The 17,235-nt window shown below is 48.0% G+C and overlaps 2 protein-coding genes across 2 annotated transcripts in view; one reads left to right on the top strand and one right to left on the bottom strand.

Moving 5' to 3' along the window:
- The first annotated feature begins 894 nt into the window (after nt 1-894).
- On the top strand, nt 895-2,574 carry Map1lc3a (microtubule associated protein 1 light chain 3 alpha). Its single transcript, XM_034495696.2, has 4 exons — nt 895-1,157; nt 1,468-1,523; nt 1,606-1,712; nt 1,983-2,574. Exons 1-4 carry the CDS (start codon nt 1,118-1,120, stop codon nt 2,143-2,145), a joined length of 366 nt encoding a protein of 121 aa, XP_034351587.1. The 5' UTR covers nt 895-1,117; the 3' UTR covers nt 2,146-2,574.
- A 196-nt stretch (nt 2,575-2,770) lies between these two features.
- The window catches only part of Pigu (phosphatidylinositol glycan anchor biosynthesis class U), a 78,083-nt gene continuing 63,618 nt past the window's right edge, over nt 2,771-17,235 (bottom strand). The window contains exons 11-12 of the mRNA XM_034496439.2: nt 16,617-16,759; nt 2,771-3,172 (exon numbers count right to left, since the gene is read on the bottom strand). Coding sequence (XP_034352330.1) covers nt 3,059-3,172; nt 16,617-16,759 — 257 coding nt within the window. The 3' untranslated portion in view covers nt 2,771-3,058. The remainder of the gene's footprint in view (nt 3,173-16,616; nt 16,760-17,235) is intronic.

Below are 17,235 nucleotides of genomic sequence, written 5' to 3' on the forward strand. Positions count from 1 at the left end.
CCTCAAATTCCTATAGAGCTAGGACTACAAATGAGAGCCAGCTACATCTGGCATTAATCCTGGCTTTTAATCCATTTTTAAAGTTCTTCAAGGGACTGCCTCTCAGTGTCCACTATGTGCTCTCCCTCTATCCCCGAAACACCACCCCCAGCACCCTGCAAAACCTGGGATATTGAATGTAAGCCTCACATCTGCTAGGCAAGTATCCTACCCTGACCCTGAGTAACATTCCCAAACCATACTTCTTCCTATCCTACCAATGGGCTCTGCCTGTAAATTCTGACTTCGTGTGTTGTCAATTCTGAATGGTCTCCATCTCATGGTTAACCGCTCCTGATATAGCCTCCCATTCAGTGATTCTTCCCTACTTTATCTAAATCGCTCAACATCACACTGGAAATCTATGCTTTCTATGGCTGTTCCAGAATTCTTCAAAAGCCTAGGTGGGGATCTGGAGCGATGGCTCGGCAGGCAATTATTTCTCAGCAAGTTTAGCTACTATTACAGAGGACCTCAGCTTGATTCCCAGCACTGCTAGTTAACTCTAGCCTAAGGAAACCCGACGTTATGTTCTGCCTCTGTGGGCATACACTTACAAACACGTAAAAACTTTTAAAACTCTGGGTGTTCCATCCTCTCCCCGTCCCACCTTCGTTACCACCTTCGTTCTCTATTGCTAAACTCGGTGAAGGAGGCTTGAATTACTCCACAGGGTAGAGAGAATTGATGGAGGCGACAATTGATCGGCTCCAGAGTCTGAGAAGCCAAGGAGATAAGCCTGCCGATCGTGACGTCACAAGACTGTGACGCGCCCTGGAGCTCCGCCCCCTTGCGACCTGCGCCGGGAATCCGGGCTGTCTGCGCCGTGGCGTCACAAGTTCAGGCAGGCGGGTTTTCCGTCGGCCCAATGGGAGCGGCGCGCCGGCCTCCCCTTTAAGGAATGTTGTGACCTGACGTCACCCAGGCGAGTTACCTCCCGCAGCCGCCACAGCCGGGCTCAGCGCGAGCCCCGCAGCCCTTGAGCTCGAGCCCCGGAGCCCCCGGCGCGCCGAACCGCAGCCGCATCCCTGAGCCGCGCGCCCCGAGCCCCGGCTGCGCGCCCCGCCGGGCCCGCGCGATGCCCTCCGACCGGCCTTTCAAGCAGCGGCGCAGCTTCGGTAGGGCCTAGGGGGCGAACTGACATCGGGTACCGAGGGATGGGGGTGCCAGTCGACCCCGATTGCCGCAGGTGACGTCAGCCCCATGACGTCAGGCACCGGCCGGCCGGACCCCGGGTGGAGAGGCCGCAAGGCCTGGCAGGGTCGCCCGCCTCCCCACCGCGTACCCTGGTGGAGGGCTGTGGGGCCCGACGGCCCCGAGGGCGGGCGCTGGGGCGGGGCGGGCCCGGAGCCGCCCCTCGGGGATCGGCGAGGCGGAGTCGCTGGAGGCCTCAGCACCGCTGGGCCTCACACTGAGCTCTGTCCGCAGCCGACCGCTGTAAGGAGGTGCAGCAGATTCGCGACCAGCACCCCAGCAAGATCCCGGTGAGTCTTTAGCCCCCGGCCACGCCCTGCCCTGCCAGGTCCCGCCCCTGGCTTACGAGTCCCCCGCCCACTCCACTCCCAGGTGATCATCGAGCGTTACAAGGGTGAGAAGCAGCTGCCTGTCCTGGATAAGACCAAGTTTCTGGTCCCAGATCATGTTAACATGAGCGAGTTGGTCAAGATCATCCGGTGCGTGGGCAGCCTCCTAGAGGCCTTGAGTGGGGTAGGGCCAGGTTCCACTAGCAGGGATGGAGTGGGGTAAGGGGACATGTTTGGGACACCAGGCCCCTGTTCTAGGAGGCTGGAAAAGGTCAAGGTCGGGGTTGGAATGAGCTTCAGTAAAGAGGTGAGTCGCTTGGTGCGATGGACGGAAAGTAAGGATTCAGAATAATTTTGGGAGGGTCACCTAGGCCTCCAGCAGCCGGCCTCCTCATCTGGCATGCCCGCCTGCCTCCACAGGCGCCGCCTGCAACTCAACCCCACGCAGGCCTTCTTCCTGCTGGTGAACCAGCACAGCATGGTGAGCGTATCCACACCCATCGCTGACATCTATGAACAAGAGAAGGATGAAGATGGATTCCTCTACATGGTCTATGCCTCCCAAGAAACCTTCGGCTTCTGAGTCAAGAGTAGGGGTTGGGGGTGGCTGGGAGTTCTGGTCAAGTTCTCCCCCAGGGAGGTCCTGGCTCCTAAACTAAGCTATTTCAGTCCCCAGTGGATTAGGCAGAGATGTGGCACCCCCTTCCCCCAGGTAGGGGCCACCAGCCAGCTTACCATGTCCTGGGTAGGTCCTGGACCAGTCATATTGGGGTTGCGCTTTCGGGTGCTGGCTGGGTTGGGAGTGGGTGGGGAGCAGCAGCCCTGCTCTGTGGGGTTTGTAGTTTCTTTAGGCCCTTGCCTGTCTGCCCATTTTGCCCCTCATCCACCTGAGGCTTTGCCTCCTGCCAGGACCTGCCCCACCCCTGAAAGGTTGGCTTCCCTTGTCTTGACATGGTGTATGGCTCTGTGGTCATTTCCTCTGCAGAATAAAGATTGCTCAGGCCTGCCTGGCCCTTTGCGTCCAGCTGCTTGTTTGGGAGTAGGGAGGGCTGCTAGGTGACTGGGTCCACATACTCAAATCAGGGACACAGACATGTGTTCTGTGGACCTTGAGTTCCCAGAAGCCCCCTCCTTAGGAGAGGATACCACGCAGTATTAGAGGCCAAGCTCACTCCACTCCAGGAATACATACCATCAGAACAACAATGGAAAAAAAGACCCACACATTTATTAAGTAGTCACAACCTATAAAGCCCTGCTCACCGGCTGCTTCCTTTCTGGGCACAGTCACAAAGTGGGGGGTCCAAGTGGGGTGCTCCTAGCTTCTCCCCATGGGCCTTGTTGCCAGCTATGAGTCCCCTTTGGTGCCAGAGATTTGTAACCCTGGACTTGAGCGTCTTCTGCCTGAGGACTCGCCTGCTGGCAGCTCTGGATGAGGGACCTGGCCCAGCTTCTGGCCCTTCCCCCTCTTGTCCATGCAGCTCTGCCAGCCAGGGCTACTTGAGCACAAGCATGGCCTCAGTGCCGTCCTTGGCAGTCAAGTAGAGACCATGTGTGAGGTAATACTCCCGTCGCAGGAAGGCATAGAAGTAGTCCGAGATGAGCAGGATCTGGCAAGGAAAGAGAGTGAAAAGCCACAGGGCACCTAACTGAATACTACCCCTTGCCAGTTTAAACAGGCAGGTTAGTGCCTGCCTGGCATCTCCCAATCTATAAGCCTGCCCAGGGACCTAAGGTTAAGGACCCCTTAACCTCTCTGCAGCACAAACTCATTCCAGCTGCAACTTCACATTCAGCTGTGTGGCACTTGGTGGGAATGCTGCTTCTGCTAAGGCTGGATGCTGAGTGCTTCTGCCACTGTGGCGTTTACCTGCCTCAACTCAGTCTGACCACAAACTCAAAAGGAGCCAAGTCTTACTCCACTGTCACCCTAAATAAAGTCCCAGAGAGGAATAGGATTTGTCTCATTTGCACACTTGACCCCAAGACTACAACCCTATTCAGCCCAACATACCTGAGCCCTGGAGTAACTGGAGCTGTCAGGGGAGTGTCCTGCTTCACCAAAGGAGGGCAGGCACAGTATTGGAGATGACACATTTCTCAAAAGCCTAGAGGCTCCAAGAGTACTAGCACCAACCACCTCTTAGTTCACATGAGGAGACTAAGGCCTGAAACATGGCAGGTACTTAGCGAGAGGGAGTCTGATCAAAGGTTGGCCTAAACCAAGGATCCAGGTCTTCCGAGTCCTGTCCTGGGCAGTTATATACTTTTCTGAAGATAGGAGAGAAGCTAAGAAGACCTTGGAGGGGCCAAAACCAGATAGTCTCTGGACACACTCCTGCCATTCTCTCATTGGAGGACTAATGCCTATTTTACAAATGGGGAAATTGAACTAGAGGCATTCGATTAATTGAACCAAAGGCATACTTGGAGGGCTAGACTTGGATATGTACCCTTAAGAGTGTGATGTGTCAAGAGTCTATCCATAAAAAGACCCAGGGCCCCATAGCATATCAGCAAGTGACCAGACAGCTGTTGGTCAGCCTGCTTGAGGCAGTACACACTGACCATGAGCTCTGAGGTTTTCTCACCCAGACCATGTCAGGGTAGGTGAGGAATACGTGTAAAATCAGAGTTCACAACTCATCACAGTGGTGAGCTGGCTAGGTCAAAGGAAACAAAATGATACCAGTCACATCTGGAAATAACTTTTTTACAGGTTAATGATGTTGGCAATAGCTTGATAGTGGGGGCACATGCCTTCAATCCCAGTGCTCAGGAGACAGAGGCAGTCAGGTCCCTGAGACTGAGATCTACCTGCTTCTGTCTTCCAAGTGCTGGGATTAAATGTACGCACTACCACCAGATTGTGCTTTCAAGGTAGAATTCCTGGGCTGCAGGCTATGGGAGGAAACAAGGCAATTCTGTGCCCTGAGTTCCTGAATTGACACTTTCTCTAGGGAAGGCTGGGTGGGGAGTGCCTGTGGGCAGAGACAAGGTGCATGCACCACTGTAAGAACACGGGTGTAAACCAGGGAAAGGGAACAGAAGTTAGAATACATACAGCTGCCAGATGACTGGTAAGATCTTTCAAGGCTAGGTATGTGCCAAGAGGGAAGGAGGTCCCTAACCTGGGGCAGGTGAGCCTACTACAGATGAAGGGGAGACAGGGACTGACTAGATGAAAATGTTCCAGGCAGAGGAAACACCAAAGATCCTGTGGTGAGACGGGCAGTACAGGGAAATGACGCAACAGACGGCAGGACCAGGTGCAGGGCCATGGAGCTCATAAGAGCCTGAAGCATGAGAGACTTGGGAGAACTCAGGTCAAGTAGTAACATGATCAGATTTGTGATTTGAAAAGCTCCCTGCGGGCTGCCTGGCACAGGAGAGGGTTTGAAAGCAGGAGGAAAGCCCTGGGAAATGTCTGAAGTGGTAGTTACAGGGTGGGAACACTTGCAATAGCAGCAAATGTTCTTAATTGCTGAGCCATTTCTCCAGAATCCTGGGGATTCTTGACAAACAAATGAACAAAAAGCACAAGTGTCAATCTCTGGACAAACATCAGACTAACCTCACTGAGTGAGGACCTGCCTGGTGTTCCATAAGCCCGTCAAAGTGAGGAGAAATACAGACAAGATTCAGAGCAGAGGATGCTGGGAGACACGACCAAGTATAACATGGAACCCTAGGTTAGACCTGGAAGAAGCCATGACTGGGAAAGTTATGTCCCAGTGAAGTCTCCCATTCATTTAGTGGTACCATCACCCCGGTTGGTTTCTTAGAATAACTAAAGTTCTGTGAAATTTAAGATGTTAACCACGAAGGAAAACAAGACTGGACTACACAGCACCTCTCTGTACACTCTGCAACCTGTGTTGCCAAGACAATTCTAAAATGCAAAGGTTATCTGTGCCCTCCAGCCTCCGCACTCCAAGTGCTGGGATGAAAGGTGTGAGCCACTATACCCGGCTTGTTTGTTTTGAAATGAAATCTCTGAAACCAATGCTGGCCTTCAACTTTATATCAGAGAATCTCCTTAAACTTCTGACCCTGCTTCTACTTCCCAAATGCTGGGGTTACAAGTATGTGCCACAAATGTTTTTATACGGCATTGGAGATCAAATCCGTGGCTTTCCGCATGCTAAGCAAGCACTCTATAAGAGTGTTTAAAAGAATATTCTTGGTCTGGTTGGTTGTTTCTTTGAGACTGTCTCAATATCTAGTCCCAGGTGGCCTGAAACTTACTGTGTAGCCAGCAAGGAGGTGGAGACAGGTGAATCATGGTCATCCTTGGTTACATAGTGCATTGAGGCCAACCTGGTCACGTGAACTATTGTATGTGAGAACACAAAAAAACTCAAAAACACAGTGGTGGGTAAGACATGGTGAAGAATACCTATAATTCCACCATTAAGGAAGCATCAGAGGCTGGGCAGTGGTGGCACACGCCTTTAATCCCAGCACTTGGGAGGCAGAGGCAGGTGGATTTCTGAGTTCGAGGCCAGCCTGGTCTACAAAGTGAGTTCCAGTGCAGCCAGGACTACACAGAGAAACCCTGTCTCGAAAAACCAAAAAAAAAAAAAAAAAAAAAAAAGGCCACAAAATCTCCCCTGCCCCCAAAAAGGAAGCATAAGAGAAAGGATCCTTCTAAATTCTAGGCCAGCTCAGTCTACAAAGAAATGGTAAAATGTGGCTTTGACAAATACATGTAAAAGACCTGCATTTACAACTGTAATAATTCTGTGTAAATGAAGTATAAGTAAATATTTAACTTACTCAATGGTGTAAAAGCTGACATTTAGCAGGAAATGTGATGATGTCTACATTTCAATTAGAAATAATTAAAAGAAAAATAATCCAGGATGAGTTGTGAGATGGCTCAGAGGGCTAAGGCACCTGCTGCCAGGCCTGAGTTTATTCCCAGAGCCCACATGGCGTAGGAGAGAACTGATTCCTAGAAGCTGTCCTCCACCTGCATGCATCTGTGGCATGTGCATGCCCCACCTCTGCAAACACAAAAATGTTTAAAAAAAAAAAAAAAAAAAGAGCAGGGCATGCTGCTGAACACTGGGAGGAACCTGGTCTACACAAGACCAAACAAACAAACAAACAAACAAACAAAAAATCAAAAATAGTAAGGTAAAACCCCAGAATAACAGTAAAATAAATAAAAGATGGCTTAAGGGATAGCTTTTGTAACCCAGGAAGTACTGCAGTGTTACTGCTAGGGTCTCTGTAGTAGGCACATGGTGTTCAGTGTTTCAGGATTTGTATAAGAGACAGAGTGTAGAAAAGGGCCTTGTTCATCTGGACATACAGTCTTGAGTGTCACAGTTCTAGGTGGGTCCTGTGGCCACAGGGAGAGGATAGAGTGCTAGCCTGGAGCTTGGCTCTTCAGAGGAAAACCTGGGCCTGGGACTTTCCACTAAGACTGTAAAGAGAGCCAGGCAGTAGTGGCACACACCTTTGATCTTGGCACTCAAGAGGTGGAGGCAAGTGAATCTCTATGAGTTCGAGGCCAGCCTGATCTACAGGGCAAGTTCCAGGACAGCCAGAGCTACACAGAGAACCCCTGTCTCAAACAAACAAACAAACAAACAAACAAACAAATACCGCAAGAGGAAGGCCTTCTCCCCAAAGGTCTTAGGATTTACTGTGCTCACAGCCTCTTGCCTATTCTCAACTGGAGTGACTTGGGGAGGGAATAGCAGAAGCATGTGTAAGTTAGTAATTGATTTCCTGTTCCTTAAATTTCATTTTCCTTGTGTATAAAATGAAAACAATAGAAGCTATAGCTTATTATCCACCATAGTGTTCTTCCCTAATCCAAACCTAGGATTTGAGGGGCCCAAGAACATGTCTGTCCCTCTGCTTTCAGAGGCCCGGGGCCTGGTTTTGGAGGCTGCCCTGCTTGTTGTGGCTGATCACCCAGCCTTCCTTATGTTCTATTTCGGTACTCCCAGACTTTCTATAGAGCTCATTTTAACCATAACACAGCCCCCCCCCTTTTTTTGACATAACCATAACACAGCCCCCCCCCTTTTTTTTTTCTCACCATGTAGCTTTGGCTTAGAACTTGCTAGGTAGTTTCCCTTGAACTCAGAGATCCATGGATCAAAGGAGTGCACCATCACATCTGGCACCAACACAGGAACCAATTGGCAGGGATGCAGGATGGAGGGTCTTCCTGATCTAACTTCTTGGCCCTCAAAGGACCTTTTTTGGTTTTTGTTTTTTCGAGACAGGGTTTCTCTGTGCAGTCCTGGCTGTCCTGGAACTCACTCTGTAGACCAGCCTGGCCGAGAACTCAGAAATCCACCAGCCTCTGCCTCTCAAGTGCTGGGATTAAAAGCGCGTGCCACCACTGCCCGGCAGAAGGACCTCTTTTTATTGTTTGTTTTATTGCTTTTGAGACAGAGTTTCACTCTGTGGCCCAGGCTGTCTGGAACTCACTATGTAGACAAGGCTGGCTTGAACTCACTATAATCTACCTGTTTGAGCCACTGGGATGCTCAGATACAAGCATAAGCCTCAGTACCACACCTGGTTCCTGTGGTATCTTCTGGGCTATGCATGCCTGCATCCACTGACAGGAGCCCCTGCAGCTCCCCTCTGCCCACAGAGTTATTGGCTCAGGAGCCCCCATAATATCCCCATGCTCAGTTGTATGAGCACAGTGGGTGGCATCTGCTCTAGCTCTGAAGCCTTAGTCCTGGCACAGGGCTCACACTCTGGGTGCATATGTTGGTTCTTAGCCTTTTGGCATTACCCTTTAGGCTTGATGAGATTTCATTTATCTCCCTGGCAATCAGAAAGGCCCCAGGCCTGTTCTCTGGTCTGTGGTGGAGACTCTATGAGATAGCCAGGGCCACAGTGGATCTAATCAAAATTGAAATGAGACTCAGAACATGCTTCAGCAGAGATGTGACGGAAGAAAGCCAGAAATAAACATTTTCTAAGTATCTGTCCCTGGTCAAGTCCTCCTGTGGCTGTGGCCCATTTATAACCCAGGGTCACAAAGTATGAGTGAAAAGTCAGGCTACGTCATCAGTCCTCCCTGTCTATGCCCAACAATCTGAGTTCTCTCCGTCATCTTACACCTCTTAGGCTTGCTTAGCACTGGCCAAGGCTGGCTGATACTCCATGCCCTAACGAACACTCTGTGGGGTGGTTCTCCCCTGTTTACAGCTCTGTTACTCTATCGGGTTCTTTTTGGAAAAGGAAAATAAGCTTGAGACTTCAGAGCCAACTGGTTTATCCACCTTGACCAGTCAGCATCTGGATTGCAGCCTCCTGGAAACACAGACATGATCATTTCAGTATGTCTTGATTCCCTAGGCTGCTTCTGTTGGAGACACTGACACTCTTGGGGACTTCAACTGGCTGCCATAGTTGGCAAACAGCTGCTTCCTTGGCCACCTGCCTAGAGTCTAGGCAAGCAGAAGCCAGAGGAGGGTGACAGCTGACTGTGGAGCTGAACTCTGGCCTACCAACTCACATACTCAACAGACACTGCAAAGGACAGACAGTAAACAGAGCTTCACCTTCCAACGCTAATGATGCAAAACAACAGGGAAAGGGCGTGTGGTGTCACAGGCCCTCACCTGAGGTGGAGGTAGGAGGATCAGAAAGGAAGGTCATTCTCAGCCACTTATGTTTAAGGCCAGCCTGGGCTGTAAGAAAGAGAGGCTGTCTCAAAAGCAAAGAAAACGCCAGAGAAATCCCCGAGCTTCAAGTCAATGTTACCAGGTAGGCCAGTCTCAGAAACATTCTTGTCCAACACCATACTGAATCTTTACAGCCACCTTCCAAGTGAAAAAGCCAGAGTATAGGCTCTCAAAAGACTACAGCAGCCTCCTCCTCTCCACACCAGGGTTCCAGGCTGAAACCTTTTTTGCTCTTGGCAGTATACAGTTTGCAGAGTCTGGACCCAGTCACATCCTTGGTTGAAAACTAATGTCTCAGCCTGAACCTCAGCAGAATGAGGTCCCCAGGGGCCAAGTAGCACTGACCACTGCAACCCTGATATATTCTCATTCTGTCAGAAAGCACAGCCAGTGCTACACAGCCTCTAGCAACACAACGCATTACTCTCTTCCTTCCTCCCTCTTCCTCCTAGAAGCCCCCTGGAGTCTGGAGTGTTCCCCAGAACTGCACTTAGAAAGCACTTCCCTGAGAAGCACTCCCGCCTGGCTCCATGCTCCCAGCCCCACGCTGACCACCCTGTCACACGGCTTTGCCCTGCTTGTTTATTTTCCCTTCTCTCTACTCAACACTGCTCTCAACACAGAAGGACGGCTATGTCTCCCTCACCTACAGGGCTATAGAGCGCAGTAGTTCTGTGTATGAAGCACAATGAACTCTCTCCTGCAGGTCTTAAACAACAGGAGGCTCCTCTCATATACAAGCAAAGGAAACTTCCCAAAGGTGTTAACAGAAACTAGATGATACTTTCATCATAATGAACACACACACATACATATACACAAACACACAAACTCTCCATGAGTACAGAAAGGAGAAAGACTCAGAAGGTCAAACAAGATGAAAGAGATTACATGGGGCCAGCTTGCTGTAAACCCTCCTTAAGCATGAGCCACTATTAATTATAATTTTAAAGTCCAATTCCCATGAGTTCTCTGTTCTTAAATTTATTTCGAGTGATTAGGACACTTTAGCTTTTTCTTTTAGAAAAGCCAAATTCATGCAAGCTCTTTGTATGCCTGTGTATGGGGGTGTACATAAATCATTGATCAATTTGTTATAAATATAATCCCAGCATTTGGGAGGTAGAGGCAGGAAGATGAGGAGTTTAAGGCCAGCTTCAGCTATACAGCAGAGTTAAGGCTGGGTACAGGAGACCCTAGCCAAAAACTTTAAAAATAGAAAAGAAAAAAGAGATCGTATGGCCTGAATACTACCCTAGGAGTTTGCTGTGTGTACCTGAAGAACACACTCTTCACATTTCACATGCCAGGAGGTGACTGAAGGCAACACAGGTTATATCAAATCCACACAACACTGTATGATGTGGGGATTATCACCCTGGAATCTGAGAAGTTAAGTCACCTGCTGAAAGTCACCAGTGAGGAACTGTCCTACGAGTCCTCAAACAATCACCCAGAAATTACAATCTTCTCTCTCACACTCAAGCACGCACGCACACAAGCCTCATTAGATGGTTTGCTATTGTCATTTCCTGTTACTGACTCTGAGGCAATGGTAATTACCAAACGATGTATATACCACATGATAAAAAACACTTAATGGCCTCAAGAAAGGGAACAGAGCCGTAGTCACTAGATCACTTGCTGGGGTGACTAATAATCAACATATATCCATTCTGTAATTTTTCAAAATGAACAGAGCAAGACTTCAACAAAACTCAAGGGAAACCCAAAGTGTTCTATGCATTCTATATAAATAAAGCTGATTCTGCCAATGATGGTCTGGGTTCCCTATTTGGAATCTTCAGCCTTTTGTCACACTGAACGGCTCTTATCTGAAGGGAGGGAAGAAGGAGGCCAGATGAATATAGTTTCCTGGCTAGAAAGCCATTCAAAAGCATAGGCTGTAGTAAGTGTGCACGTCCCTGAATGCCCGAGACCTTAGTAGAGATGCCAACACAGAGCAGGGCTGGGCTTGGGTGTGGAGGACATGAAGAGGTCAGGTCTGCACAGAGGGGAGAAGGTGGAGAACTAACTGTGGTACCCTCCACCTTTCCCTCCCGATTCTCACACCCCTCCCCTCCATCACTTTTTCCCTCCCCGGGCCAAGGTCTTGGTATGTACAGACTAGGTTGACTTCCGCCATGAAGCTTGGGCTGGTTTGAAATTGAGGACCGTCCAGCCTCAGCCTCCTAAGTGCTGAGATTACAAGTACCAGCCACCACACTCTGCTTCCCTTCCCTTCTTGCTTTCCAAGTCTGAAGGACCCAGTTACTACTTAGTCCCTCTGGCTTCTCAACAGAAAAGGCATCTTGTTCCTACTAGATTCTTCAACCAACCATGCACATCTTTGACCTCCACATACTTGTCATGGTACATGTATCACACATGTCATACATATGCATGCATACAGTAATAAAATGATAATAAATAGATAACAAGGCAGGAGAACTTCATGAGAGACCTAAGGTGGTACCAAACTAATAAGAAAATTCTAAATGTCCCATAACTACACCCATTGGATCCACAGGTCCAAGGACAGGGGCAGTATCCTCTTCCTGGTGAGGGTCCCTTTTCTTTAGTCAACTACTCGAGGTTAATACTTTGTTTTATTTTCATTTTATTTTATTTTAGTCTTTCTACATAGACTAGGCTGAATCCTCATACCTCAGACTCCAAAATATCAGAATACAGTTTTGTGCTGCCAAACCCAGCTTAGGACAATAAATGATTATGTTTACAGTGACAACCTAGTAAGCCAATGCGCCTTTCTGACACAGCCTTTTACTGATCTGGTGGTTGCAGTGGCAGCAGCAACAGCAGCGGCAAAACTCAAGGTCGACAGCCTTCAGACACATTTAACCCAAGGAGCTCTCTGTGGTCAGGGCTCAGACCTACAAAGGCCAGCAGGTATGGAGGCTGCCTAACAGTCTACCAGCTTAGGGGTTATCTGAACCTCTGCTGGCAGGCACAATCTGAAGAGCAACTTGCTAATATCTTCCAAAAACAGAACATTCACATGGCTTCTGATTCTGTAAATGCTACCACTTAAAAATCTACCCTAAAAGCACTGCTATACACATATGAGCTATGTGGGAGAATACAAAAGCCTCTTCCATTTCAAGTAGCAAAATAACCAGAAGCAACTTCAAATCCCAATAGCAAAGGGTCACCTGGTCAAATAAATCAGTGTCTTCTACCCAAGGAACGTGGTGGAGTCACTACAAGCATTCATCTCAAGAGGCTGAGAATGTAGCGGTTGGTAGAGTGCTTGTTTAGCATGCATGAAACCTGTGTGCAGTCCTCAGTGTGACATAAAACTAGGCATGGCGGCATATGCCTGAAATCTCAATATTCAGGATGCATATTAAAAACAATCAAGCTCAAGGTCATCTTCAGCTCCGCAGCAAGTGTGAGGCCAGTCTTGGCTACATGAAACCCTGTTTCACTTTTTAAATTATTATTTTATGTATAAGGTTATTTTGCCTACATGTATATCTATGCACCTTGTGTATACTAGTATCTGCATAAGCCAGAGAAGGACATCAGATCCCCCAGAGTAGTGAGCCTCCATGTGGGTGCTGGGAATTGAACCCCAGCCTTTTTTCAAAAATAGCCAGTGCTGTTAACTGCTGAGCCATCTCTCTCATTCCATTTTGTTTTGTTTGTTTGTTTTTCAATTAGACCAGGATGGTTTCAAGCTCACAGAGAACTATCTTTTTGTTGTTGTTGTTTTTCTACATTTCTTCCCTACCTCCTCCCCCTTCACAGTGCTAGATCTCAAACTCAGAGTCTTAAGACATGTGGTCTACATACATATACACCTGTAATTCCAGCACTTGGGAGACTAAGACAGGAGGATCTTCAAGAGTTAGAGGCTAGCATAGGCTATACAGTAGTACAGGCCAGCCTAAGGAGGAGAGGCACTGTCTCCAAAAAGGGGGAAAGGAAGGCTAGGAGATAGCTCAGTTAGTAAAGCACAAGCATGAGAACCTGAGTTCAGTCCCCAGTAACTAGGCTACAAAGCCATGTGTAGTAACATACCCCAATCATAGTACTGGGGAAGCAGACAGGATCCCTAGAGCGTGCTGGCTAGCTAATCTAACTAAATTGGCAAGTGCCAGGTTCAGGAAGAAATGCTGTCTCAAAAAATAAGGTGAAGGGTGACTGAAGAAGACAGCGGACATCAACTGTGGCCTCCCCACACACAAACACCCATGTGCTGTGCACACTTCCCCAATATAAAAGCAAAGATCACTAGGTAAATGCTGTACACTGAGCACATTCTCAAATCCCAGTAGAGACTACTATTTGTTTGTTTTGAGATGGTGTTACTTGTAATCTAGGAAAGCCTTGAACTTGTTTCATAGGAAAGGGTGGCACTGAATTCCTGCTCTTGCTCCTCAGTGCAGTGCTTAAAGCCATATGCAGCCTGCCACACGCATGGTCAGACCTCCACAGTGGGGACTTAACCCTGGGCTTCAGGCAGGCTATGTAAGCATGTCACGGCTGAACTACTGTCCTAATCTTGGAACTTTATTTCCCACTCCCCCCCCTTTTTTTTTTTTACTTTTTTTCCTGTAAAAACAATAAATTTATCACTCATGTAATTTAAAATGCATTCAAACTGTTTTTAAAAGGTAAGAAATGGGAACTGGAAAAATAGCTCCTCGGTTAAAAGCACTTGGCTGCTCTTCCAGAGGACTCAGGTTCAATCCAGCACTCTTGTGCTCACAACATCTGTAACTCCAACTGCAGGGAAGCTTATGCCCTCTTTTGGCCTCCATGGGCACCAGGAACACACCTGGTACACATACATACAAAAGGGCAAAACCACTCAAACACATAAAATAAAAATAAACAAATGAATAAAGGTAAAAAATGACGGCACTGAAGAGATTTCTTAACCAATATAGTACTTTATGTATACGCATCAAAGCATGGGGTGGGTTTCCAGCACGGACATAAAAAACCAGACCTGGTGGCATATTCTTGTAATTCTAGAGCCAGAGAGGTGGACAAGACGGTCTGTGGAACTTGCTGGCTGAGCAGCGTAACATATTTGGTAAGCCCTGAGTTCTGGCAAGAGGCTTTTCTCAAAACATAAGGTTGCAGGGCTAGAAAATGGCTCAGTGCTTAAGAGTGCTTTCTGCTCCTGCAAAGGACCAAAGTGTAGGTTCCAGAAGGAACACAGGGTGGCTCAAAACTCTTATAACTCCAGCTCTAAGAAATCCGATGTTAAAAAAAAAAAAAAAAAAAAAAGAAATCCGATGTTCTCGTTTGACCTTCTAGAGCAAGCATACACACAGTAATAAAAAGAGTTTTTTCTTAACCTTTAAAGGTAAGAAGTGATGCCAAGACTTTGACTGTTCGCTATAGTTCAGCTGCAAATAGACTTGAGCCTACTGCCTTTGGTCTGTAGCTCAACCCCAATCCCTCTTTTCCACTAATTAAGCTTCTCTTGCTTTTGATAGCACCTAATGAGTTACAATCAACCCCATTAGTAAGGGACCTTCCGCTCATTGAGGCAGCCACAGAAGAGAAAGCTGTTATCTGGTGAGTCACATGGCTGCCTCAAAAAACACTGCCAATTTCATTTCTTGAGCAAAACTAGAGAGAAAACAGGCTGAGAACTATTCTGTGGAGCTCACCAACCTCCCCAGAGGCTGAAGCAGGACCAAGATCATCACAGGCAAATGCTGGGATGTGTGCAAAAGGAAGGGGTTCTGGTAAGCACAAGTGCCACCCCGGCCTTTGGGTTATTTTGGACACTGCACTGAATCCTGTTTCTGCCCTGGTAGGACACAAGTAGAGACACACCATCAGAAACTACCACCAGGGCCAAGACCTCTCTTTGTTGTTCACGCACCACATAGGTTGAATTGGATGAAAATCCTTCAGCAACATCTATACAGGAAACACCGCTAGTAAAAGCTTGAGCTCCTCCCCCTGACCTCCCCCACAGACTGCTAATCCTAGAGACAAAAGCCTTCACGGGGCCTGTCCTCTAGCCCAGAGTCTCCACACAGTTCTGCCTCCATCCCATCTACTGTGCGGGGAACACACCTGGCTATGCCAATGGCGGTAAAGTGACAACTACTCTTTGAAGACCTCAACAAGGAGGGCAGAGCCTGACATCAAAGAATATGGCAGATTGAAGGAGAGAACTTCAGGAAGGATGGATGACTCCACAGAGGCCTTTCCAGACCTCTAGAAATGCTAACTAAAAGTACAAGTCTCTGATTTTGTTTTCCATATTGAACCAAGATCTTTAAAAGTAAGACTTAAGAATCCTTTTAGGGCTGGAGAGGTGGCTCAGTGGTTAAGAGCACTGACTGCTCTTCCAGAGGTTCTAAGTTCAATTCCCAGCACCACATAGTGGCTCACAACCATCTGTAACAGGATCCGATGCCCTCTTCTGGTGTGTCTGAAGACAGTGTACACACATACATAAAAATAAATTAAAAAAGAAAAGAAACATGTGATCATTTTTTTTTTTTAAAATAAAACATCCTTTTAAGAATAAAACAGCCGGGCAGTGGTGGTGCACGCCTTTAATCCCAGCACTTGGGAGGCAGAGGCAGGCGGATTTCTGAGTTCGAGGCTAGCCTGGTCTACAGAGTGAGTTCCAGGACAGCCAGAGCTACACAGAGAAACCCTGTCTTGAAAAACCAAAAAAAAAAAAAAAAAAAAAAAAAAAAAAAAGAATAAAACAATAGGGGCCAAGGATGTAGCTCCGTTGTCAGAATGCTTGCCACGCATCCAGGAAGCCCTGGGTTCTATGCCCAGCACTACATAAATAAAGGATGGTGAAAACTCAGGAGGTGGAGGCAGGAGGATCAGAAGATGAAGGTCATCCTTGGCTACATAGTTACTTGGAAGCCGGCCTGAACCTATGAAACACTGGTCTTTAACTGTGCACTCAATAGCCATCCCATCCCATCCCTAAACTCCTTGTCTTCGGTTTTACCCTCCTCAAAACCCACAAAACTGTCTTCACCTTGACCTATTCACCATACCCCACCTGATGCAGTATCAGTGCTAACAGGGCACAATTATAGAAGAAGGGTGCCTCTGAGGTTGGGGCTTACATGACCATGAATGAGAGCCTCAGTCCCTCACCTGTAAACTATGGATAACACTATCTTTCTTTGGATTTGTTGTAAGGACTTACTGAAGCAATGCTACCTAATACATGTGCTACAGATTCTATTTCATGGGGTTTACTCCCCTGTCCCTTCTACCCAAGTGAGCTCAAAGACAGAGGAACTGTCCCCCCCCCCCAACCCCCTGATGTTCAAAACTACAAGGAGGGAACCCAGGGCCTCAGCTGATAGCCTGAGACTCAAAATGACACCGATCCTGTGCTACCCTTAACTCTTACCTGCCCAACATTGAAGGTCAGTGTGATGGCATAAAAGAAATTAGAGTTGGCACTGCCTGCATAAATCCATAGGTGCCACAGGACAGGGAAGAGGAGAGAGCAGACGATGATGATGCAGGTGAGGACGAAGATGTTCCGTAGGACTGCAAAGACAGGAGGTCAGTTAGCCCAGCACTTGGTCTCTGATAGCCTTTGTTTGCTGTGATAGTCACAGGACAAGGAGCTCAGACGGTTCAAACAGAACACTCCTAGAAACACTGTGTGCTAGGGGCAAACCTCAGACCTAGGTCAATGGCTCCCCATGCCCATAATGACTGGGAATCTTTATTTGAAGACTTCCCTCCCACCACAGGCTTGTCTGCCTTAAAGCCTGCCACAATCAGCAATTCTGTGAATTGCTTCTAAGCATGACAGTGGGGCCATTTCATGAAGACAGTGTCTTCTACTCTTCAACCTCCCCTCTTGAGTACAATGGCCAGAGACAAAGACTTCAGATGGGTGACAGGAGAGAGACTGAGTACAGAAATGAAAGAGGTCATGAGTGTAGCCGCAGGCTGCAAAGAGACATGGCAATGTGCTTGGGAGACTGTTGCTGGCATCCAGTTGGATCTAGACCAGT

The sequence above is a fragment of the Arvicanthis niloticus genome, chromosome 2, assembly GCF_011762505.2.
Source record: "Arvicanthis niloticus isolate mArvNil1 chromosome 2, mArvNil1.pat.X, whole genome shotgun sequence".
Lineage (NCBI taxonomy): Eukaryota > Metazoa > Chordata > Mammalia > Rodentia > Muridae > Arvicanthis > Arvicanthis niloticus.

Coding starts and splice junctions, on each gene's coding strand:
- Map1lc3a (XM_034495696.2), top strand. CDS start 1,118: ATGCCCTCCGACCGGCCTTTCAAGCAGCGGCGCAGCTTCG. Junction 1,524..1,605: donor AGCACCCCAGCAAGATCCCG/GTGAGTCTTTAG, acceptor CTCCACTCCCAG/GTGATCATCGAGCGTTACAA. Junction 1,713..1,982: donor GAGTTGGTCAAGATCATCCG/GTGCGTGGGCAG, acceptor CTGCCTCCACAG/GCGCCGCCTGCAACTCAACC.